The 26130-nt window shown below is 41.6% G+C and overlaps 1 protein-coding gene across 2 annotated transcripts in view; it reads right to left on the minus strand.

Moving 5' to 3' along the window:
- LOC126469740 (dual serine/threonine and tyrosine protein kinase-like) overlaps nt 1-26130 on the minus strand; it is a 339571-nt gene that overhangs the window by 298425 nt on the left and 15016 nt on the right. For both annotated transcript variants that reach the window (XM_050096949.1, XM_050096948.1), the window contains one exon: nt 4112-4345. In XM_050096949.1, coding sequence (XP_049952906.1) covers nt 4112-4235 — 124 coding nt within the window. In that variant the 5' untranslated portion in view covers nt 4236-4345. The remainder of the gene's footprint in view (nt 1-4111; nt 4346-26130) is intronic.

Genomic DNA, 26130 nt, shown 5'->3' on the forward strand with positions numbered 1-26130 from the left:
CATCTGCTGCGGTAGACACACTGAGCTGTCCACTTCCTCTTTTCCGCCCTATATAGCCCCTTTCCTTGTATCCTTTCCACCAGCGTCTAGCTGTTCTTGCCGGTACTTCACACTTTTCTCCAGGTTCTGATGCCGAATAGCTGCCATGCTCAATCAGTGCAACCACACGCACCCTACTCTCTCACAATTCCACTGCGACTGCATTGCGACAGTTGCCCTTGTGATGCTACTACACGTTTTATAAAGAGAACCATTTACAACTCAGTGGAGAAAGGAAGACTGACAAAATAAAAGAATATCTTTTTTCAGTTATCTGTCACACAGATATAAGCTTCATTAAAATACTTTGTCAAGGATCACTATTAAGAAAGAAACGACAGTCTTTAGGCAGGATATTAAATGAAGGGCTTGTTTGGTAGTCTTGTGCTGATGCTGTCTGAATAAATTATGCCAGTGGATAAAAAGCGGTTTAGTTTGGAGACCTAACCCTCGAGGGGGCCTGCTTAATGAATTCCAAGCAAATACACAAAAAACAGCTCAGGATGGGTTCGAACAACTACTTTCATGCAGAGACATGCATATGGAATCTGTTCATCGTGTAGGGGCCAAACAAGAGGATAACATCACGGAAACAATGATCAGGCTACTTCGTATATAATAGAGCATACACATTTCAAGGAGGAAACGTGTGAAGACACAGACTTCCTCGTTATCCATATGTGCGGCATATCTTTCGTGTTAACGAAAGTAATATCCCGCTTTACTTCTTCTTAAATCTCAAATGAAATGAATGCCATGTGGAATAGAATATTTCTTGCCTGCGTCTCTTCTTGCATCCATCCATACTAACATATTTATTAAGACTTGTGGTAATCATGACATTCTATATGTATGCTGCAAAAGATTGCACGTGGACACATTCGACATCTAGGTGCAAAGTGTTTGATATCTTACATTATATCCAATTAAAATAAGCTTTCGATGTATTTTTACTTCGTTCATATTTTGAGACGACTATGAACATTACGGAAAATTATCTCACGTGCTTTATGCTGAATGAGAAACACTGAATCATCCGTTTTGCTTTCCCTGTGTTGTAACGATATAATGTCGGCGTCAACAGCCTTCTTCCACGCCGGAAGCTGAAACTTAATTCATTCTGGATTAATGATAACTGAATGCCTCAAATGTATACATAGCCCACATGGCTACGTCAGAAACTATCAGGGGAGAACGCCGCATAAAAACCAAACGTATACGCGCGTCTCTCCTCTGAAGAACCGTATCGGACAATCACGACAAGCATTGCGCTAAAGAGCTGTCTCTTAAGAGAGCTGAGAATTGGCAGTGTCATAGCAAGTATTTGTCAACATTGTGAGAGTGCATTCACTTCCGGGTGTAGCCCAGCATTACGTCGCTAAATTTACTTGGAATTCGTTTTTTACATCGAAGACTCATACGATATAATCCACTGTAAGATGAGACACATAGAAAGTACATTTAATTTCTGGACTCCAAGAACGGCACTCTTCACATAAGTAATACCTGTTTGTGTGTTTAATGTTGCGGTTTGAGGCTCAGGCAATATCGCAATGACTATAGTCCGCCTGTTGCCGCCAGTGTGTCGTTAGCTCAGCGATTCCCTTATGCGTTACAATGCTTCTGCTATATGAAATGGCAGTTCCAATCTCGGTGAAGGCCGCTGAACACAACGTTTTATTTTCCATTTTAACTAGTGGAGTTGCAAACTGCTAAATCTGAAGGATGCCTTACAGATAAATCTCCTTGCGATTTCGTCTCAGTAAATTATGTTAATATCATGAATGTCTGTTTTGCAAATGTCAAGATACTTCACTGTAAAATAGTTTCCGAAAAGATTCAAACTTGCTGCCAACGATTCGAATTTGAGCTTTGTTCGTCATATAGGTCTAACATGTCAGGAGTTTGTGTATGAAGTGAACATGTAGATAAATGTAGTTCCTCTCTTCTAAATTTTGCAATAGCATTTAACTGTAGACATTTGCTGACACCGCCGTTAGCAATTCCTTTCCATTCTATGAAAGCTCAAAATCGATAACTTTTTCTGGTTTAAATCTGATGACCTTAACTATCACTTCCGATCAACGTTAAATACTTCCTGAATCCATACATGGAACTCCAAATGTGCAGTGTTCCTGCACTGCTACAGAGCATGCATTGGAAGGTATTTACACAGTTTATCGCATAGACTGACCATAAGGAATGAAACAAAAAACTGTAATACACTTTACACCACAGACGCTTACTCTGGCTTGACGAAAACATCCGAATATTGGCCGAAAGTTGCATAAATAATGGACTTGGAAAGGAAAAGAAGGAGGTATGAAGCATTTATAAATTCATCGAATGTAGTGAGGTGGTTTAATTTCGTCTAAGTCTGTCAAATTAATTTCGGACCATATGCAGCTCTTGCCGATTAATGTAATATAGTCATGGACTGTGCGGCTGGTCCCGGCGGAGGTTTGAGTCCTCCCTCGGGCACGGGTGTGTGTGTTTGTCCTTAGGATAATTTAGATTACGTAGTGTGTAAGCTTAGGGACTGTTGATCTTAGCAGCTAAGTCCCATAAGATTTCACACACATTTGAACATTTTTGAATGTAATACAGTACCCATCTACTAATGAGGGCGTCGGTCTATGTTTCTTTCGAGTGTGAATTGAAATCGTAGAAATCTTCTATGGAGTAACATTTAATAATAATAAAGCGTTTTAAATTATCAAAAGCGATGAGCGGTAGTGGGCACTTTCGATAAAGAACGGGGAGATCTGCGCTGCTGCTGTCGCGACGGCTGCTGCCAGTAGCCGGCAAGTGGATCCCGGAGCTTTGCCGCATGCAACGTCCAGAGGAGGACACACGGCAAGAAATCTGCCACAAAATGGTTACTGGATAAAAGTTTGTTATCGGTGTGATAGAAAGTGAAATAGATCGAATCTGCATTACCATTACATTCATGTCTTCAACATTCAGTTGGAAGAGGCTATAAAAAATTTTTGCGCCAACTAGTTCCGATCCACAGACGTTGTAGACAGAAACAACGCACGGTACCGCTATACCACGGGCGTAAACAGTGTATGGTTTCTCTTATATGGGACAAGACTTCCTCCAGGAAGTGCCACAGTCTACAGTGTTGCCAGATTGTGCAGATTGCCAGACTTAGAGAATTAGCGAGTTGGCCAGTTTATTTGTCCCACGTTGCGATCGGCACGGACTTAGCCTTTGTAGCGGCCGGTCGCTGGTCCAGTTTTATGTCAAAGAGTGTACCTACCTACAGTTCAATGCCTCCTCTATACCATGAGTAGCTTCCTTTCTTTATTCCATTGTTCTTATTCTACCCAGGATTTCCACCTGAAGATTTCCCTAATACTAATCCTTCTCTTCCTGCCTAACAATGTATACCCAATCACTCTAGAAATTTCATTTGTATCCTTAATTCAGGTATTTTCACTTGCTTTTTATTTGTCTCCAATGAAATCATAATATTTTCTCTTCAAAACCTTGAAATTAACTAAATCCATGGAACATTATAAAAAAAATTTACAAACTCAAATTTCTACAACTGCACCTTCTTTTAATACCCATTACTAGATCAACAAGGATATGCTTATTAACCACATTCAACTATAAAGGATGGACATAAACCAAAAATAGTGCATCCACTCCAATTAATACATTCAGCTTAGATTAATCTTGAAATCGGTTAGTATTTCACAATAGGAGAAATTTCAAATTTCAGTAAAATAATTGCAGCAGTTCTACCTGCAAAATCTCAAATCCAAGTGTGTGTCGAGAACCCACTGATATTTGTTTACATTGTTTTATTTTATTTTTCAAGAAAACCACTTTTCCCCTTCTGTGCATTTGAGTTCAAAACAGTAAAGCTGGGCTTTTATATGGAAACTTCTAGCTTTTATACTCACGTTCAGTCTCAAAGGATGTATGTATTTTTAGACAAACAAGATTCTAAAGATGTATTGGTAACCACAATTGGAAGGGAGTTCTGCGATTTTTGTGTTGTAGGTATACAAATACAGGAACCCGCAGATAATAAAATTGAACTGTCATTCTTACTTACCACCTGGAAATATATTTGCTGACGCTATTTCATCCAAAGCTGTCTGAGTATCATACAGGATCTGGTGCAATTTGCAACGATTTCTTTCAAATTTTCTAAAGTCTTGAGGAATCTTGCTAAGCATGTCGAAAATTTTCAGAAATAATCTGGAAGTTCTAAATCCATTGGCACAGACCTCAAAGCTTGTTCATTGAAGCACAACTCCAGTAACTTGATGAAACCACCACTGTGAACCTATACACGAACAGTAAACATGAACCAAGTAAAATTTACAGTACCAATACAATCACGAGTAAACAATAAAATGATCAAAGCCTAAAACACACACACACACACACACACACACACACACACACACACACACACACACACAAAAACTAGTGCAGCAGTGAGACAATTGAACTACATTATGTGCATGAAAGTTTAACGACAATTCTAATCTTGTTTATGTGCCTGTTGATCATTATACGTGCAAACCATATGGTGAGTTTTAGCCTTGCTCCATCCATTATTTGCATTCTACACAGGACTTTGCAGCATCTGATTCATATCATCATCATCATCATCATCATCATAATCCTAGGATTTAAGTGCAGCTAGTGACTCAGGGGATAAGTTACAAATGATGAATCCAATGTGATGCTTGAAGTTTTCCTGGCATAAAGAGTATTCCATGAAGTTTTGAGATTGCAGCCAGATGATGTCAACTTCTTGTCACAATATTTTGGCTGACAACCCTGCAACCATCTTCAGGGGAGTGTTTAGACTGGAGACTGCTAGCTCACATCACTAACTTAACTTAAAAAAAGACGCAGATTTGCATATGCAAAGGCAGCTGCTACATGAGCGATCTGTATTGAGTTCCATGCCCTCTTTGAGTATTGCTCCATCTATGGTGCATGGGCGGTTGCGTAACTGTGATACTACAAGTGCGCTCTGTCGGTATGCAGGTAAGTGGAGTTAAATCAATAAAAATTAATTTAGTTGCCACAAGATGGGTCACTAGTCATAAAACGTTTTCTTTCTGTAGATATTAAATCACTTGCCTTTTGCAGCCGAGTATGTCAGCCATAGCTGAGCATTGTATCTCCACACGACAATCCATGGATTATTTTGCCACAGAAGTCTTGGCCTTGACGAGATCCTTCTGGGATTCAATTATTAAGAAACTGAATTCTTCATTTGTGTGGGCATATTGTCCGTAGCTGCTTTACAGTTCCTGAGGGTATTTTTGTTCTGCCATTGGAATTACAAGAAAACGCGTGGTTTTTTTTTTTTCCACTTTATCGAAGTAAAACATTATCAGTGAACTGTAATTAAAGATATTTATAATTTGATTTGTCTTTAAGATCAAAAAACAGTTCATTAACAATATGTTACTTTTTACTTACTGTGATTTCTGCTCAGTTTCTCGACTATATCAGGATATATAGCCTGCTAGCACATCTTTGCAGTTTTTCTTTCTTAGACACTGATACTTGTAGACTAATTTTTAGTTTCTCTGTGGGACTATGCATTTCTCACATTTTACACAGCTCACTTCTTTGCACACCACTGTTTCTGTATATTTTTTATACTTCGAAGTGTGTATTGTGGTTTGTAGTGTTGCCTGCATAACATTGCCTCTAGTTTGTCTTTGACCTATACTCTTTTTTTTACTTTTTTGTATTTTATTTAATTGTATGTGTGTAATTCTAGTTAATTATGTTGCTGTGTATGTACATACTGTGTAAGAGTATACAGTACAAACAATTCAACATTTGCAAATCATCCAACACAAAAATACCACAGACCAAGCAATATTGAAAAAGATATGAATACCATGAGAATCAGTAGACAGACATCTCCTCCCTTTCCAAGAAAATTTCCACATACACAAAGTATTAACACAAAATAAATGGTTGCTCAGAGACCAAATAAATATTGGAAAGTAGACACTACATAAAATAACTGAGAAAATTACATGAAAAATAAAAGAGCCTGTTCCATCGTTCACACTCTCCCACCCACACACCAAACCCCCCACCCCCCCTCTATGTTTCATTTCACTTCTTGCTCATCACCTTCTCCTCCAACTCTTACTCCATCACATTACTACACTCTTATGTTCACTCATCACGGCTTCTCCCTACCCTACCAAAAAAAATTACTACTACTCCTTCACTACTCTTACACAGTATATAAACACACAGCAACATAATTAAATAGAGTTACACACATACAATTAAATTAAATAAGAAAAAAAGAGTATAAGTCAAAGACAAACCAGTGGAAATGTTATGTAGGCAACACTACAAACCATGACACACACTTAGGAGTGTAAAAATAAACAGAAAATAGTGGCATGCGAAAAAGTGTGCTGGGTAAAACATGATAAATGCATAGTTCTGCAGAGAAACTAAAGATTAGACTGTAAGTATCAGTGTCTAACAAAGAAAAACTGCAAAGATGTGCTAGCAGACGGCATTTCCCAATGTAAACCAAGCAGAAATCACAATAAGTAAAATGCAACATATTGTTACTGAACTGTTTTTTGATCTTAAGAAAAAATCAAATTATAAAGATCTTTAATTACAGACCACTAATGATGTTTTATCTCCATAGCGCAAAACGTGTCTGGTGCAAAAAAAGAACACATTTTCTTGTAGTTCCAACAACAGAATGAAAATACCCTCAGGAATTAAGAAATCAGTGGAAATATGTTTAGCAGAAGGTCGTATTGTGATGACTGCTTTCAACTGGATATGGCGTGGGAACCAGTGAGTCCTTTAATAAATACAGAAAGGAAACTGACTACTGAAACGTCCAGTGACAACTAATTTTATTAATTTGACACCTGAATCTTAACTCTTAGTCCACATTCTAACAGAGAGCATGCATGTAGTATTATCATTACACACACGCCTTGTGCCATAGATGGAGCAATATTCAAAGAGGGCGTGAAACTCTACAGATGTCACCCATGTAGCAGCTGCCTTCGCACAACTGTCTCCATATCAATTTTTTGGGTATAAAGTTTGCAATATGAGCTAGCAACCTCCAGTGCTAAACACACACATGGCAAGAAGTCAATGTCATCCAGCTGCAATCTCAAAACTCTATGGAATAATGAATTCAGTAGTCCGAAGTTAAATCCCCAAGTGTCCTATGTTTGTCAACTTTTTTCACATATGGCAATGTTTTTTTAATGTAAAAATGCCAAGCTGCATTCTCAGTCCACATTAAAGTGGTTCTAAGTCCACATTGAAGTCGGCTTTAACAGCAAAAAAATGCAAGGGCATACCACCTACAATAGTGTCATGTCTAGTGAAGTACTGAGGTGTTCACAACAAAATTTGGGTTATGAAAAGCTCTACTTATGGGATCAAGTGGGCTCTACACAGGGATCTTGAGCAATGTCACTCAAATATGATGAGTGTTTAAAAATAGAAAAGTTTAAAAACTTCCATAAAAATTTGGAAAACCAAGCATGTACATGTACACTTGTGAAAATGTGTATTATCTCACTTATTAAAAACTGTAAAATGACAACACTGATAAGAGAGATAAAATACCAGAGGAGAAATATTTATCTGGTTGGTCACTAATCAAAAAGTGAATGATTAAGCCAGCAACTTTGGAACAACACAATGTCCAACCAGAACATATAGTATGGAGTTAAGACAGTACATGAAACTGTAAAATACACGACACACTTACATGCTAAAAGCTAAGACAAACACTTAAAATGTAGTATCCTGAAGAGTGTATGACATACGTGTCACAAACATATGCAGCTTCCCACTGGAGCGGAAAACCCCAGAAAAGTGCTCTATGTCCTACACAGAGACCGATGAATGTGGCTTCATCCCACCTCTGCAATCAGAATGTGGAATACCACAGCCATGTTGTTGCTTTCACTACCTTACCCTAGCAACTGAAGCACGCAAAGGGAATCCTGTATGTTCTACACTATTTTCTCCGTTGGTGTGATTGCTGAAAGGTCTGAAGACTACTAATGGAGTTGCAACAGGTGAGAAACATCACCCCTCATCATCTTTAGTGTCTTGAGATGAGGATTATTTGAGATGCCAGCACATACTGAAGCATGTAGACAGTCATTTTTGTCCTTGTAATCGGACTGTACCTATGTGCTCGTGCCATCTTGACCACAGCATACAACACAGCACAGAAACTGTGAAGATATCTAGTACATGGAACCTTAAGACACAGATAGAGTGCATCTGCATCATCTACATCCACAGCTACATCTACACTCCACAAACCACAATGAGGTGCATGGCAGAGGGTATGCTCCCACTGTACCAGTTATTAGGGTTTCCTCCTGTTCCATTGAAGTATGGAGCACACAAAGAATGATTGTCTGAATGCCTCTGTGCATGCAGTAATTATTCTAATCTTATCCTCAGAGTAATCATTTAAGTCAGTTCTTGAAACTTTGTTGACAAACTTTTTGGAATAGTTTCTGTCTATCTTCAAGAGTCTTCCAGTTCAGTTCCTTCAGTTCTTATGTGACACTCTCCCACGGTTTACACAAACCTGTGACCATTCATGCTGTGTTGTTCTGTATACGTTCAATTTCCTCTGTTAGTCCTATCTGGTATGGGCCCCACACACTTGAGCAATATTCTAGAACTGGTCATGTGACTGATTTGAAAGTGATCTCCTCCCTAGACTATTGTACATCCCCAGTATTCTAATGATAAAGCAAAGTCTACCACCTGCTTTACCCTGAACCTATGTGACCATTCCATTTCATAGCCTTAAAAAGTTTTACAACCAGGTATTTGTACAAGTTGGCCAATTCCAACAGGGACTCACTGATATTATAGTCATAGGATACTACGTTTTTCTGGTTTGTTAAGTGTAAAATTTTACATTTATGAACATTTAGAGCAAGTTGCCAATCTGCATCATGTTGAAACCTTATCAAGATCTGACTGAATATTTATGCAGCTTCTTTCAGATAGTACTTCATCATAAATAACTGCATCCACTCCAAAAAGCCTGACTTTACTATTAATATTGTCTGCAAGGTCATTAATATACTACATGAACAGCACGGGTCCCAATACACTTCCCTGGGGCACACCTGAAGTCACTTCTAAATCTGACAATGACTCTCCATCCAAGATAACATGCTGTATCCTCCCGACCAAAAAGTCCTCATTCCAGTCACAAATTTCACTTGATATCCCATATGATCATACTTTTGACAATAAGTGCAGGTTCAGGACTCAGTCAAATGCTTTTTGGAAATCAAGAAATATTGCATCTATCTGGTTGCCTTGATTCACAGCTTTCAGTATGTGATGTAAGAAAAGTGCAAGTTGCGTTTCACATGATCAATGTTTTCGAAATCATTGCTGATTGGCACTGAGGAGGTTATTCTGTTCAACATACCTCATTATGTTTGAGCTCAGAATATGTTCTAAGAGTCAACAACAAATCAACATCAAGGATACTGGACAGTAGTTTTTGTGGATCACGTCTACTACCCTTCTTGTAGAAAGGTGTGATCTGCACCCTTTTCCAAGAACTGGGCATGGGTTTTTACTTCGAGGAATCCGTGATAGATTATAGTTAGAAGAGGGGCTAACTCAGTTGCAAATTCAGGATACAATCTGACGCATTCATCAGGGCCTGGAGCTTTGTTCAGTTTTAACAATTTCAGCTGTTTCTCAACACCAATGACGCTAAGCCTTATTTCATTCATCTTCTCAGTGGTACGAGGACTAAACTGGGGAAATTCTCCTGGGTTTTCCTTTGTAAAGGAACATTTGTAAACGGAGTTAAGCATTTCAGCTTTTGCTTTGCTACCCTCGATTTCAGTTACTGTCTCATTTGTTAGGGACTGGACACTAACTTTGGTGCCACTAACAGCCTTTACATATGACTAGGATTTCTTAGGGTTCTGCAAAAGATCAGTTGACAATATTCTACTATGGAAGTCACTGAAGGCATCACGCATTGCTCTCTTGACAGCCAACTGTTTCATTCAGCATATGGGTAGATCACATAACTAATGAGGAGGTATTGAATAGAATTGGGGAGAAGACGAGTTCGTGGCACAATTTGACTAGAAGAAGGGATCGGTTGGTACAACATGTTCTGAGGCATCAAGGGATCACCAATTTAGTACTGGAGGACAGCGTGGAGGGTAAAAATCTTAGAGGGAGACCAAGAGATGAATACACTAAGCATATTCAGAAGGATGTAGCCTGCAGTAGGTACTGGGAGATGAAGAAGCTTGCACAGGATGGAGTAGCATGGAGAGCTGCATCAAACCAGTCTCAGGACTGAAGACCACAACAACACATCTCTCTCTCTATAGCCCTATGCTTTGTTTTATACATATTATGCAGTAATCTCTGTTTCTTTAGAAGTTTCTTTACAGTGACTGTATACCATAGAGGTTCCCTCCCATTATGAACTGTTCTACTCGGTACATATCTATCCAGTGCGTGGTCAACTGTTCTTTTAAACTTGCAACAGAGTTCCTTTACATGCTCCTGCCCTGTGCTGAAAGTTTCAAGTGCATCACTGAGATATGACACTAAAGATTTTTTTTTTTTTATCTGGGTTATTGAACATAAGATTTCTGCTTGTTTTAGTTGCCCTTTGCACTTGGGTAATCATTGTTATCACGACCATTGTTACTAGTTTCGATGTGGACATCCCAATGAGGTCAGGCCTATTTGCTGCCATTAGATCCAATATGTTTCCATCACGAGTGGGGATCCTAACTATCTGCTCTGGATAGTTTTCAGAGAAGGCATTTAGTAAAGTTTCACAGGATGTCTTTTCATGCCCACCACTAACAAAACTGTAATCTTCCCAATTAATTGCTGGTTGATTGAAGTCTCCACTGATGACTATGTTATGATTGGGGAACTTACATACAAGTAAATTGAGGTGGTCTCTGTTACATCAGCAGATGAGTCTGGTGTCTGATAAAAGGATCCAATCACCCTTTATACTGAGTCTTGCCCAAGCACTCTCTCATGTGTTCGCAGCTCGAGGTCTAGTGGCTAGCGTTGCTGCCTCTGGATCACAGGGTCCCGGGTTCAATTCTCGGCCGGGGTGGGGATATTCTCTGCCCAGGGATTGGATGTTTGTATCGTCATCATCAGTGACAGTGGCTAGATAGGACTGTGTAAAAATTGGCTTGAGTAAAAAATTGGGACTTCGTATGGGCACTGATGACCGCGCAGTTGAGCGCCCCACAAGCTAAATATCACTATCAACTTTCACATGTAGCTTCAATTTCTATCTCAGCGGATCTGATTTTCTTGTCTACTGTGACAAATATACCCACTCCATTTCCCATTTGCCTATTCATTTGATAAACACTTAAATTTTCCCCAAAAATCTCACTGCTGTCAATTTCAGGTTTCAACACGCTTTCTGTACCTTATTTATGTGGGCCTCGCTGCTTTCACAAGTGCTTTACACTCTGGTACTTTGTTGTGAATTCTTCAACATGTTGGATGAGGCCTCCAGACACACACATTGGTTGCAGCTAGTATCCTTTCCTGTCCCTTGCTGCCATTTCCCCAGGGGGTACCATCATTTGCCATACATTCAAACTGTCAACAATTAATACATCCCCACCCGTTTCCAACAATTAATACACCCCCACCCTTTTGCATTTGTTGCCTACTGACACCCGACAAAACAGGTTTCCCCAAAATAGGTGAGGTTAGGTGAGTCCCACCAGCACAGTTTCAGTAAAAGACAGCACCTCAAACTTGTTGGTTAGAGGGATTGGTACAACACCCTGAGTCCTCCCTGGTCCCCTTCCACCCTGTACAGGACACACAGATCTACCACTGACACACCAGTAAACTGCAGAACGGAACTTGTCTGTATACATTATGTTGGAATATGTGAACTCTTAATATATGACAAAATAAAGCTATAAAAATCACATTTACATTGGTTTCCTCTCTAAAATTGGTCAAACTGAAAACAATTCTAGGCCTTCTAGGCAGCCAAGTCAGTGATTCATCTAGAAATACACTAATGCTCACCACACAAATTTGTAAAATTACCAACTTTTTGCCTAAGTCCCGATTACTCTCACATTACATAAAAGTTGTTCCATGGGTGGGTGGTGAATGAAATTCAAGGCTGGTGCATGGGAAACAAAACTGGCCCTGTATTGTAGAAGATGGTGGTGAGGATGCAACATATGAGATGTCGGAAGACCATAGGAGTGACAGAGACCTTAGGACCCTGAAATAGGTTGATCCTAATCTATGGTCTAAGCACCACCCAAGAGAGGTGTGGGAGGAAATATACAGTCCAGTGAGTGGAGCTGGAGATCCCGACAGAGGGAAGTGAGGTGCATTCCAACCTGCAATCCCACCTGGGGGCGTGTATCAGGAGGGAGACATCCCTTGTGTGCAAAGAAAACAGGGTACATAGGATGGTCAGGAAATCGACAAATGGTGACTGCGTAAGAAACTGGGAGTTGGCTCCATCATATTTGTAGAGCAGGAATCCCCACTTCTGTGAGGAGACTGTCAACGGGACTACTGCGAAAGGCGCAAATAGCTTGGCACACACCCACAATGGTGAACAGGGTCAAGTATTTTCAAAGTGGAGGGAGCTGCTTAGCCATAAACCTGAGTACCATAATCTAGACTGGACAAGACCAGAGCATGGTAAAGATGGAGAAGAGCAGCACAATCTGCACCCCAAGATGTGTGTGCCAGGAGGCAGAAAGCATTAAGCTTCTGCATGCATGTAGCCTTCAGGTGATGAATATGGGGTAGCCACATCAGCTTTTTATCAAAAATAAGGCCCAAGATGTGAGACTGTGGTACACCTACAAGCTGGTCAAAACTGGAAGCCGTGGGAGATGGTCCATGCAGAGGCCTGTTGGATGGCACGTTGGAGCCGGTGTGCAGCAGATGCTACAGACAGAGAGCTGCACCAGATGCAAAAAACACTGACATACAATATCTGGGTAACCACAGGCCCAACAGAAGTTGCAAGCCCATTGATGGCTATGAGGAAGAGACTGACACTTAACACAGAGTCTTGTGGGATACAGTTCTCCTGAATCCAAGGCGTGCTGAGTGAAGTGCCAACTCGAGCCCAGGAAAGCCGGTGGAACAAAAACTCGCAGATAAAAATCAGAAATGGGTTGTGAAAGCCCCAGTCATGGAGGGTAACTAAAATGTGATGGTGCGCCAGGCTGTGTCATACGCCTTATGTAGGTCAAAGAAGACCACAATAAGGTGCCGGCGATTAGTAGAAACCTGTCAGATTACTGTTTTCAATCTGAGTAAATGGTAAGTTGGAGACAGTTCTTCCCGAAAGCCTCACTGACAAAAGGACAAAAGGCCCTGAGACTATAGTATCCAACATAATTGGAAGCTAACCATCCTCTCAAGCATGTGCATTTTCAACTTATCATGGCATAACGAACAATCCATTAAATTTTGGGCATGCAGCCGCACAAATAAAATTTCTTCCACTGATATTTCAGCCATGTGTCGTCTGGCCAGAATATCAGTGGAAGATATTTTATTTATGCAGCTGCATGCCCAAAATTTAATGTATGATCCTCTCAAGCAATATACAAAGTACATCCATCAGGCTGATCGGGCAGTAGCTGCCGAGAGATGACGTGTTCTTCCCGGGCTTAAGGACAGGTATAACTATAATGTCCTGCCACTGAAACAGGAAAGCACCCGTGAGCCAAATGCTGTTGAAGACCCTGAGTTGATGTTGCCTCTGGGTTAATGTCCAATTGTTGGATTACCTGGTTGTGGATGGAATCTGGGCCTCGGGCCATGTAATGTGAAGAGGTAAGGACCTGCAAGAATTCCCACTCAGTGAAGGGTGCATTATAGAGTTCAGTGTGGTGGGGGCTGCAACAGATGGGTGTGTGTTCAACTCAGGATTTCTGCTGAAGAAAGGTAGCTGGAAAGGAAGAAGATGCTGATGCTGTCCCAAAGTGTCACGAGATGTTCTGCAAGGACTAGTGGATCAGTACAAAGAGCACCTCGGAGGATAAGAGCCTGGACTATTGACTGTGGCTGGTAACCCAGAAGACTGGAGCTTGGACCAAAACTGTGATGAAGAGGCATATGTCCCCAGGGAGAAAACAAAGCAAGCCCAGCACTGCTTTTCACTCTGCTTAATAAGGAACAAGCCTTAGCAATGAGACGCTTAAAAGTGAGGAGGTTGGTCTGTGAAGGATGTAATTTAAATCGCTACAGCACCCTTCCGAGGACCTGGACAGCAACTGCTACATCCTTGGTCCACCACAGTACTGGTTGACGAAGAGGGGGACCTGTGAATAGCGTGACAACAGTGCCAGCAGCATGAAGAATAGTGGCAGAGATGCCCTGCACAACCACTTCAATACAATTCGAGAGAGAGGTGTCGAAGCACACAGTAGACTTATATAAAGGCCAACTGGCCCTGCAGAATGAATAGTGTGGGGGCCTGTATGCCTGGTAGCAGCAGAGGAATGATAGAATCACCAGAAAGTGGTCACTGTCACAAAGACTGTCAAGCAGTGACCAGTGTAGGGAAGTCACGAGAGCAGGGATGGAGATAGTGAGATCAATAGCAGTAAAAAGTTCCATGAGCAGCAGAGAAGTGGGTAGGGCAACTGTCATTGAGGAGACAACATCTGTAATAAGTTGGTCAATTAGGAGACCCCTACCCATTGAAGTGGCACTCCCACACAGGGGAGGTTTCCCTCCCGAGGAGGAGAAATGAGGGCAGGGGTCGCTCTATTAAAGTAGACAGTTCAACAGAAGGAAGTGGCCTACCTGGAGGGAGGTAGACATTGCAAACGGTGATTGCCAGAGTCGTTTGTATCATAACCACTATTGCTTCCAGGTTGGTATGAAGGGAGATCCAGTCACTAACCACATCAGAATGAACCAAAGTGCAGACCCCTCCAGATGCTATCCCGGGGCTGGCACAGTTCCGACAGAAAGACCGATAACCATGAAATGTTGGACAGTGGTCATCACGGAAGCACATTTTTTGAAGAGCAAGACAGAACACACAATAGCAGGAACCAAAACGTTGTATTTCCTGTAGGTGATAATAGTACCCGTTGCAATTCCACTAGAATATCATGAGGTGAGAGTCCAGGTTAGACACAGAGAAGCTGAGAGGAGGTCATATCACTTGTTCAGTGGTTGTCATCTCAACAAGGACGGGGTGATTGGTAGGTTTAAAAAAGGGGGGGGGGGGGACCAAACTGCTGGGTCATCAGTCCCTCGTTCTATGGGAGGAACCAACTTGGATATGGAAAGTGCAGAGAGGCAGGAAGATTTTGATTAAAAATCGGGAGTGGGCCTTGAAGACCCCACTCATACAATGTGGCAAGTATATGATGTCGCTAGGTCATGTCATATGCTTTGCGTAGGTAAAAAAAGATGGCAACCAGGTGTTGGCTTCTGGAGAAGGCTGTTCAGATAGCAGACTTGAGGGACACAAGGTTATCATTGGTAGAGCAACCCTGGCAGGAGCCGCCCTGACATGGAGCCAGTAGGCCATGTGACTCCAGGACCCAAAACGACTGCCGACACACCATACGTTCCAGCAGCTTACAGAGAATGTTGGTGCGGCTGATGGGCCAATAGCTATCCACATCAAGCGGATTTTTAATAGGTTTTAGCACTGGAATGATGGTGCTCTCCCGCCATTGTGATGGAAAGATGCCATCACACCAGACCCGGTTGAAGATGACAAGGAGATGTTGCTTGTAGTCAGACGAGAAATGTTTAATCACCTGACTGTGGATCCGATCTGGCCCAGGAGCTGTGTTGGGGCAATGTGCATGGGCAATGAGGAGCTCCCACTCTGTAAAGGGTTCACTGGGGCATGTAGTGAATGAGAGGACTTTGCTTTCCATCCACCGTTTGAGGGTGCGAAAGGCTGGGTTCGCGGGCACGGAGCCATTTAAAGGCTGTTAGGTGCTCTACGGAAGGGTGCCGCTTATGTCACTGTAGAGCTCACCAACACTCCTTAATTGCCTCAGCGACTTCCGGCGACCACCAAGGGACTGTCTTTTGCGGGGGGCACCCGAAAGAATGCGGGATCGCATTTTCCGCAGTGCTCCGAAGGTAGGTTGTGCGGGAGCAACAAGGAGGGAAGTGCCCCCACCATCAAGGGGGCAAGTGTAGTCTTCCAGCTCCAAGAGCCGACTAGAACCTGCGGAACTGATGGGGCTACAACTGTTCTCGTAGCAGCAGCATAAGAGGTGGTACTAGCCACTGGATGTAGGTGCTCAAATTTCCTCTTATCCATCAGCCCTGTGTCTTGTATTCCATGATTTTCCTTTCTAGCTGTAAAATCCTGCAGTCTGGTAAGCAAGGGGAATTATGCCCCCCACAGTTGACACAGATGAGAGTTGGTGCACATGGAGTATTGGGATGGGGTGGACGTCCACAATCTTGACATGTGATGCTGGAAATACAGCAGGAAGACATACACCAGAACTTCGTGCACTTAAAGTATCACCTTGAACTTCTCAGGTAATGTGTCATCCACAAAAGCCAAGATGGAGGCACCGATGGCAACCTCATTATCCCTCAGACCCCGATGGATGTGCCGGACGAAATGAACTCCTCATCACTCTAAATTGGCACACAGCTCTTCGTTGGACTGAAAAAGAAGGTCCCTGTGAAATATGATACCCTGAATCATATTTAAGCTCTTATGAGGCATGAGGGTAATGGAAACATCCCCTAGCTCGTCACAAGCGAGTAATGCCTGTGACTGGGCAGGGGATGCTGTTTTTATCAAGAGTGACTGACAGCATTTTGGACAAGCCCTCCACCTCCCCAAACTTGTCCTGTAAATGCTCTACAAAAAAACTGAGGCTTCATCAAGACAAAGGAGTCCCCATCAGCTCGCTTACATACGAGGTACCGGGACGAATATGCTTCGCTGCCATCGTTAGCCTGGCGTTCCTCCCATGGTGGGGCCAGGCAGGGGAATAATCTAGGATCATACTTCCTTGCATTGTACTGAGACTTTGAATGCTTAGAGACTGCTGGCATTAGATCAGCAGCAAGTGGTGACGTTGTACGCTTCATTGTGCGTCATCCGCCTGATGCCACCCACTCCGACCAGGGGCCCTCCCCACGGGTGCCACCCAGCTGCAGCAAAGGCCACCTGGCAGGATGGCCATTGCTGGGAGTCCCTGACAGGCATCTACTCCTTGGCATATGTGGGGAGTTAACGGCGCAGGCATCAGCACAGCTATCCCTGTGTAATCAGGGGGCTACAACCAACACAGTACATGACGGCCCCACCACAACAGACTGGCTACCGTGCTGTATATGAGGTGCAAAGAACTCCATGGTCATCGTCAGTGCAGAAAACAACACTGCATAGTGGGTGGAGAAAAATGCGTACAGGAAGGTGTCCTCACCCAAGAGATGGAGGATGAATGGGACTCCAATGCCTTGACGAGAAAGTGGGCTAAAGATCTCAATGCACAATGGACACGATGCACCATGTAAGGCACCCTTCCCCAATTGGCTTGCTCTTCAGGAAAATTTTGAAAAATGGAGGTCAAACCCGACAAGGGAACTTCACATAAAGGTCGAAAGATGAGAGACTCCTTTTACTCGCCTCTTATGACAGGCAGGAATACCTCAGGCCTATTCCTACTCCTGGACCTGCAGGGGGGAAGGATGGGGTGTATACATAAATAAGAGATCAGACTCAGGTTGCGAAAGGGGAGATGGCACCTCCAGGGGCACCGGGAGGACCTTGTCCTGAGACTCCTCCTCCTCCTCCTCCTCCTCCTCCTCCTCCTCCTCCTCCTCCAGAGGTGGAGGGGGTAGAGCACAGAGGGAGTACAGGATTCTGTAAGAACAGGAACCGAAAGGGAGGGGGGGGGGGTGCAGCCAGGGAAGGGAAGGCTGCAGGATCATACGAAGTAGCATTCAATGATTCTTCACCACTCAAGAGAGATGGCCATTTGAGAACAGCCCAATTTTTGCACCTTGATACACTTCATGCACCAAGCATCCACCCTGATACTACCCACTCCGATCAAGTGCTCTCCCCATGGGCGCCACCCAGCCACAGGAAGGGTCGCCTGGCAATGCAGCCATTGCCAGGAGTTCTGATGCTCCAGGAAGACAAGCAACCATTCCTTGGCATACATTGGGAGGGAACAACTCGGGTGTCAGTAGTGTGATCCTTGTGTTGTCAGGGGCTCAGCCAAATGGGTACATAAGAGCTCCACCACACAGACTGGCTACATGTGCTGGTGACCTAGAGGGATGGTATGATGGTCTGGCAGATCCATACATCACGCATCCACTATCAAACAGAAACTATATAAAGGTGTATAAAACTAGAGCAAACAACCTCAGTGTCAGCTCACTGCAAAGTTGGGAGAGTAACTAAAACCTGATGTGTCATTCCCAAAGAAAGAGTACTGAATGGGACCCTTCCGCATGGGTAAAGTTCTATCTATAGTTATTACAAATACAATCACACCTAAAACACTACCATGAAGCACACTACTTCTTACAGGGAATCATCAATAATGAAGGCACCTAAATGCCTCCCTATGCATGAAGCTGTCTGAGGTAATAGCCTCCAAGTAATGTCATACACCTTCTCCAGATAAAAAAATACATTTTTACCTAGGGCCATTCCGTGCCAAGTGGTCTAATATCGAGAAATGTTCCCACAACACCATCATGGATTTTGATGAAATTTAATACTTGCAGAGATATAGTCACTTGTTTGAAACCATAGTACAGCTTCCAATAGTGCATCCTTGAATTTTCAGCAACTTGGAGATGAGGTATCTCTGTAAGTATTTGCAGTAAAGAAACAAAACTTGGCCGTCTTATATAACTTCTAGAGCTCTTTAAAGTAAAATATTAATAAAAGGATTTCTGAGCAATTTTCATATAGATAATTTGAAGCAAATTTGGGGAAAAAAAAGCTGTTTAAAAAAAATGCGACCTTTAGTTTTGTTGTGGCGTAGCAAGACAGCCACGCCACGGAAGTAGCCGAAAGGCACGCGTTTAGTTCACGCAGGTAAGAGATAGGTCTGTAACAGGATACGTAATGAATGCTATAAAGAAAAGTACGTAGCTTCTGGAATACTTAACTTTAATCCATCCTTGGTACATCGCTATTGACGTTATAAGTGAGACTCCATAGATACATGCAATGTTACTAATGGTGCCTTGCTAGGTCGTAGCCATTGACTTAGCTGAAGGCTATTCTGACTATTGGCTCGGCTAATGAGCAATGCTTCGTCAGTGTAGTCGCTAGCAAAGTCGTCCGTACAACTGGGGCGAGTGCTAGTCAGTCTCTCGAGACCTGCCTTGTGGTGGCGCTCGGTCTGCGATCCCTGACAGTGGCGACACGCGGGTCCGACATGTACTAATGGACCGCGGCCGATTTAAAGCTACCACCTAGCAAGTGTGGTGTCTGGCGGTGACACCACGAGTTTTTTATATCTCCAAAAGTAATTGTGGGATGTACATGAAACTTTGCACACCCTAACTCACCAACACAAGGTCTTAGAATATAAATTTTCGTACTCCTACTGCTTTCCATTATTCCACAAATCCAGGGTGAAGTTGACGATTTTGCAAAAAGTGCTAAAAATGGGTATTTTTAGTCAAATTTTTCAAATAAGTGTTTTCTCCAAACTCTTCTAAACTATGGTCATTAGAAAGAGCATATTCTAAACTATCCAGAAAAGTGGATTTGGTTTTGCAATGCAAGCATATAAGGCCCTAAAAAGTAGTATCATCAAAGAGGCGCACTGGAAGTTTGAACACATTTTTCTGGCACTCAAATTATACCTGAAACCTTTTATTATGCCTAATAAATGTTTATTAGTATCTTGAATAACTGAAATAAAAAGATCTGGTAAATAGGCAATGAGACTGTCAGAAAAATTTGAAAACTGTGAAAAGTAGCCCTTCTGCTTTTATCGTAAGTGTTCATCTGCATAAAACTTCTCATTTGTATAAAAAGAGAGAGAGAGAGAGAGAGAGAGAGAGAGAGAGAGAGAGAGAGATGATAAAGAATTCAATGAATTGAATGAAAAGAGCTTCATATTTTTTGTACTTCTCAAAATTGTAAATATTTACAAGTGGAAAATGAAGACCTAATTTTCGGATTCAATTGTATAAAACATTTTTCCAAAAAAGAATCGGTTTGCTTGAATCATGCATCAAGTGATGTAAATTTTCCAATCAACATTGCAGAGAATTTAATACCTAGGTGTTGTAACCTGTGAATTTTTGTCTTAAAGTTATTAGGGAAACATGTGAAATTGATTGGTTAAACATCTAAGAGTTTTAATTTCGTATTTAATCACACTTAAATGTAGCCTACTACCTTGGTAAATAAGTAACCACTAGTTTCACAGAGAAAATATAATGGCAACAATTACTTTAACAATCAGATTGTTTCATTATTGTGAGCCGTGTTTGAACAATCAGTATTTCAGTGGTGTATTTGCAGCATAGTGAGTGGGTTCTCTTGACTGAGTGTGGCTTGTTAAGTGATTCGTAAGACCATCAAAGTTTGTAATCTAATTTACAAAAAATTGTTTTGATTGTATCTTTTATAGCATATATCTCTTATTAGATTTTTCCATTGGTATTATACATTGTGTATAATTTCATTCAGTAGCAATTTGACTGAAATTTAAGCAGATTATAATTTGCACTTAGAGGGCAAATACATTATTTAGTTACTGATTAGAGATGGATGCAGAAGGGAAGAGCATACCTTCCTGCTCAATTGGGCAAGGAGATAGTGGAACAAAGCGTCATGTCACTTTCTTTGCCATGAAGCTGCTTTAAAATGGTTTGCGGATTTTAGTGATGAGGGAAAAGAGTTGCTGGTCCGATGTTCTGAAGCAAAGCTGGACAATACCTCTCAACCAACTGAGCTACCGAAGCACGACTCACGACCGGTACTCACAGCTTCACTTCTGCCAGTACCTCGTCTCCTACCTTCCAAACTTTACAGAAGCTCTCCTGCGAACCAGGAGAGCTTCTGTAAAGTTTGGAAGGTAGGAGACGAGGTACTGGCAGAAGTGAAGCTGTGAGTGCCGGTCGTGAGTCGTGCTTCGGTAGCTCAGTTGGTAGAGCACTTGCCCGCGAAAGGCAAAGGTCCCGAGTTCGAGTCTCGGTCGGGCACACAGTTTTAATCTGCCAGGAAGTTTCATATCAGCGCACACTCCGCTGCAGAGTGAAAATCTCATTCTGGAAACATCCCCCAGGCTGTGGCTAAGCCATGTCTCCGCAATATCCTTTCTTTCAGGAGTGCTAGTTCTGCATGGTTCGCAGGAGAGCTTCTGTAAAGTTTGGAAGGTAGGAGACGAGGTACTGGCAGAAGTGAAGCTGTGAGTACCGGTCGTGAGTCGTGCTTCGGTAGCTCAGTTGGTAGAGCACTTGCCCGCGAAAGGCAAAGGTCCCGAGTTCGAGTCTCGGTCGGGCACACAGTTTTAATCTGCCAGGAAGTTTCATATCAGCGCACACTCCGCTGCAGAGTGAAAATCTCATTCTGGAATACCTCTCAAGTTTGTGTACACCATGAAGCCCTGTTATTGACACAATATGAGAGGTTACAAAAAAATGCTTCAATCACTTTGGGAAGGTGAATCATAATGTTAAGGCAGGAATTCGCACTCTTGATACTGAAACAGCTAATAAGGTTTCTGATATGTTGAAGAAGTAGCTTGTTAATAACGTAAAGCCAGGTCAGAAAATTTGTCTGGCTTTCAGGACTACCTTAAATAAACACTTGGATGAAGCTTTATCAGCCTCATCATGACATTCTGATGAGGACTTTACACCAAAAGAAGAATTAAATAGTAGCTTATTGTCTATCGGTATTTCACCCCTGAAGAGAACAGTAAGCTACAGAGATAAGCCCCAATATGAGAAGAAGAAAATTCAAAAGGCTCAAAATGTGATTAGAAACAGAACTGTAAATGCAATGGGAGTAAACCGACAAATTGAAGATGCTAGTGAAATTAAGGAATGTGGAAACTGTGCCAACTATGCACATTTGCTGACTGAACTGAAAGCCAAGATGCAGAATGCAATTCATAAAGAACAGATACAAATTTTAACCTTGGCATCTGTAAGTTGGACAGTCAGACAAACAGCAGCTCAGTTCGGCGTGTCCGAAACAATGGTGAAGAATGCTCGGAAGCTTAAGGCAGAGAAGGGCATTCTGGCACTTCCCGAAAATAGGCAAAGCAGGAAATTACCAGCAGAAGTTGCTAGTAGAGAGCGAAATTTTTTTGAAAGTGATGAGTATAGTAGGGTGCGCCCTGGAAAAAAGATAGTATTTCAGTTAGACTTTTAGATAGGAAGACATACATGCAGAAAAGATTGTTACTTTGCAATTTACGGGAAATGTATGTTATCTATAAGAATATAAATGGTCCAGAAATAGGGTTCTCAAAGTTTTGTGAACTTAGACCCAAATGGTGTGTAACAGTAGGATCAGCTGGAATGCATGCAGTTTACGTCTGTGCAATTCATCAAAATGTTAAGCTTATGCTTAACGGAGCTGGTATACGTGAAAATTATAAGGAGATTCTCAGCAAGGCAGTTTGAACTCTAAACAGTGCATGCTACATCGCTGTGAAAAGTGTCCTGGGCCCGAAGCTATAGCATCTGAAATTGCCAGCTATTTCCTAGATCATGAGCCACAGGAAGTTATTGTGTATAAGCAACGGATACATACTGATTGGGCCACACTGGACACGAAGCAAATGGTAGTGGATGAATTTATTGAAGATGTAAAAACTAAAATATGGAGTCTGTCATGCCATCATTACATTGCCAAGCAGTAAAGCTTGCATCTTAAAGGCCTTAAATGTCATCTGAAAGATGAAGAGCTTGTTGTCCTAATGGATTTTGCAGAAAATTATTCTTTTATCATTCAGGATGCTGTTTTGCATTATCAGTGATTGCGGCATGACACTATTACAGTTCACGTTTTTATCAAGGAGCTCATCAAATATATAAAATCACGGCTTGCACGGATATCCCACATTCATTATTTCAGTGATAGCTCCAGTGCTCAATATAAAAATTTCAAGAATTTCCTAAATTTGTGCTATCATAAGAGTGATTTTGGAATAACAGCCAAATGGAATTTTTTTGCTACTAGTCACGGGACATCACCTTGTGACAGGATTGGAGGTACAACAAAGCGGTTAGCAGCAAGAGCAAGCTTGCAACGGCCACTTAATGGACAAATTCTTACTCCCCTAGATCTGTTTCACTTCTGCTCTGAAAATATTAATGGAATTAAATTTGTTTTCGTCAGTAAAGATGAAATTGAAAAAAAATATTGTGTCACCAGAAGAGAGGTTTAAACTTGGACAAACTGTAGCAGGCACTAGAGAAAATCATCACTTTTTACCTATTGATGAAACAACAATTCAGGTCAGCAGAGTTTCAAATGATTGTTCATCTTTTCTAGCAAAAATGGGTCACAGTAATGAAGGAGGCATATTAATGTCTGCTCTCCAACCAGGACAATATGTTGCATGCATCTATGAAAACGTGTGGTGGATTGGGAATATCTGTGAGACCTCCACAGAGCAAAGGGATGCATTAATAAACTTTATGCACCCACATGGTCCAGCAAATTCATTTTATTGGTCACCAAGAAGTGACAAGTGCTGGGTTCCGGAACACCACATTATTGCAGTTATTCCAGCTCCATCAGTAAATTCGTCTGGCCGGCAATACACCATTCCTCTTGATATTCATCAGAAAATTAATGTAGCATAACAAAAATTGAAATAGGTTAGAGGAAACAATCTAAGGAACCCACGAGTGTCTTCTAATTTTACACAGGGCACTTAAATAATTTTACTATCAGGCTTGGGAACCTGTGTAAAGAAACCCTTATCAGGCTTGGGATCCTGTGTTAAAGAAACCCAACCGTGGCTGTTGTTGCTAAGCTATCGGGCGTGGCCCCTATGGCAATGGGAATGCTGGTTTTCTCAGGTGAAATGAAACTAGCAGAGATTAAGCCACCATGGACCATAGCAACTCATTTATACACTTCTTTTCCATCAGTAAGCTGGTGTTGTTCATTAAACAGGCAATTAATAATTAGATGATTATGCAAATAAATTTTACAATTTACATTCATTCTTAATAATAATTTTGTGTGTGTGTGTGTGTGTGTGTGTGTGTGTGTGTGTGTGTGTGTGTGTGTGTGTGAGAGAGAGAGAGAGAGAGAGAGAGAGAGAGAGAGAGAGAGAGAGAGAGAGAGAGAGAGATATATATATATAGGGGCGGGGGGGGGGAGGTGACAATTAAGAAATAACATTGTTTCTATTTTTATTCTTTTGCTATTCGGACTTAAGCTAGGTCCTATTCATCAGGACTTCTTATTTCACTTATCCCAGACATTAATAAACATGTATAGGGCAAAATAAAAGATTTCAGGTATAATTTGAGTGTCAGAAAAGTGTGTTCAAAACTTCCAGTGCGCCTCTTTGATGATGCTACTTTTTAGGGCCTTATATGCTTGCATTGCAAAACCAAATCCACTTTTCTAGATAGTTTAGAATATACTCTTTCTAATGACCATAGTTTATAAGAGTTTGGAGAAAACACTTTTTTGAAAAATTTGACTAAAAATACCCATTTTTAGCACTGTTTGAAAAATCGTCAACTATACCCTAGATTTGTGAAATAATGGAAAGCAATAGGAGAATGAAATTTTATATTCTAAGACCATGTGTTGGTGAGTTATGGTGTGCAAAGTTTCATGTACATCCCACAATTACTTTTGGAGATATGAAAAAACTAAAGGTCGCATTTTTTTAAACAGCTATTTTTTCGCCCAACTTTGCTTCAAATTATCTATATGAATTGGTGTCATGTTATGAGCCAAAGAAACGGCTGACTCCAACTCCCACACGGTGAAAGGGCAGTTGTAAACTTAATTATAGAGAAAACTGAAGTCCAGACCATCACTTAGCAGCCCCATGGAAGTGGCAGAAAGTTTTACTTTGCACGAGAATGATGGGGATTCTGACAAAATGTTCAGCCATACTCTGGGCTCTGTCTCCTTTACTGGTCAGGAGAATTTCACTCTTCATTACAGTACAAACATGGCACCTCTGGCCTCTTCCTGAAATGGTCCCAATGGATTCACACACATCAATTTACAAGGGTGGTTAACAGTATTCAGAAACTGTTGCCACATTATGTCCTTGGTATTTCAACATCCTGCACTTATCACTCAAAAGTCTGGCACATTCTCTCAAGTCAGCCAGTCTTTCAACTAGAAAGAGCCACCTACATGCCTCCAATTGCTGAACAGTATTTGTCACTCCACCAGACGTAAACTGTCCTCCTCTTCCTCCTTAGAACTGTATAATTGTGTGATGGATGCTTCACCACCATGACTGATGTGTTGGTAATGTGATCCACCCACTCTTGAACACAAGTTGACTATAGAACCCAGTACCCTGTTTGCCTTGATGAGCACCCATCTTGATGGTTTTATATTCCACAGATATATGCACTAAATATGTTACTCCTTGCCTTTTTCTCTCCATTCAGGGAGGTGGGGAATCTGTTGTGAGATCTGTTAGCTCACTCAAACTGATAACATCTGTACTGTGATCATCATTGTCAAAGAGGTGTCTGTCATACGAAATTTTACTTTTCTTAAAATTTATCATCTTCCTTACTCTTGCTCCTCTGGTGAGGGGCTATTGTGTGCTATTGCTGTTGCTTTCTTTGTGAGGCAAATGTATTTTGAAAGACCTTCGATTAATAACTCTGCCATGAAACATGAAGTGTTACAGCAATCTGCATGCACAAAAACATTGGTCTCTTTCACCGACTTCCCTGTAGCTGGTGCAAAACTTTTGCAACTGGCAGATTGTGCAAAGATATATGCTCCTCTAATGACATCAAAAGATTCTGTGACTGACAGGTTTTTTTTTGTTTTTTTTATTTCTTATAGAGAAACATGGACCTCTCTTC

Source organism: Schistocerca serialis, chromosome 3, assembly GCF_023864345.2.
Source record: "Schistocerca serialis cubense isolate TAMUIC-IGC-003099 chromosome 3, iqSchSeri2.2, whole genome shotgun sequence".
Lineage (NCBI taxonomy): Eukaryota > Metazoa > Arthropoda > Insecta > Orthoptera > Acrididae > Schistocerca > Schistocerca serialis.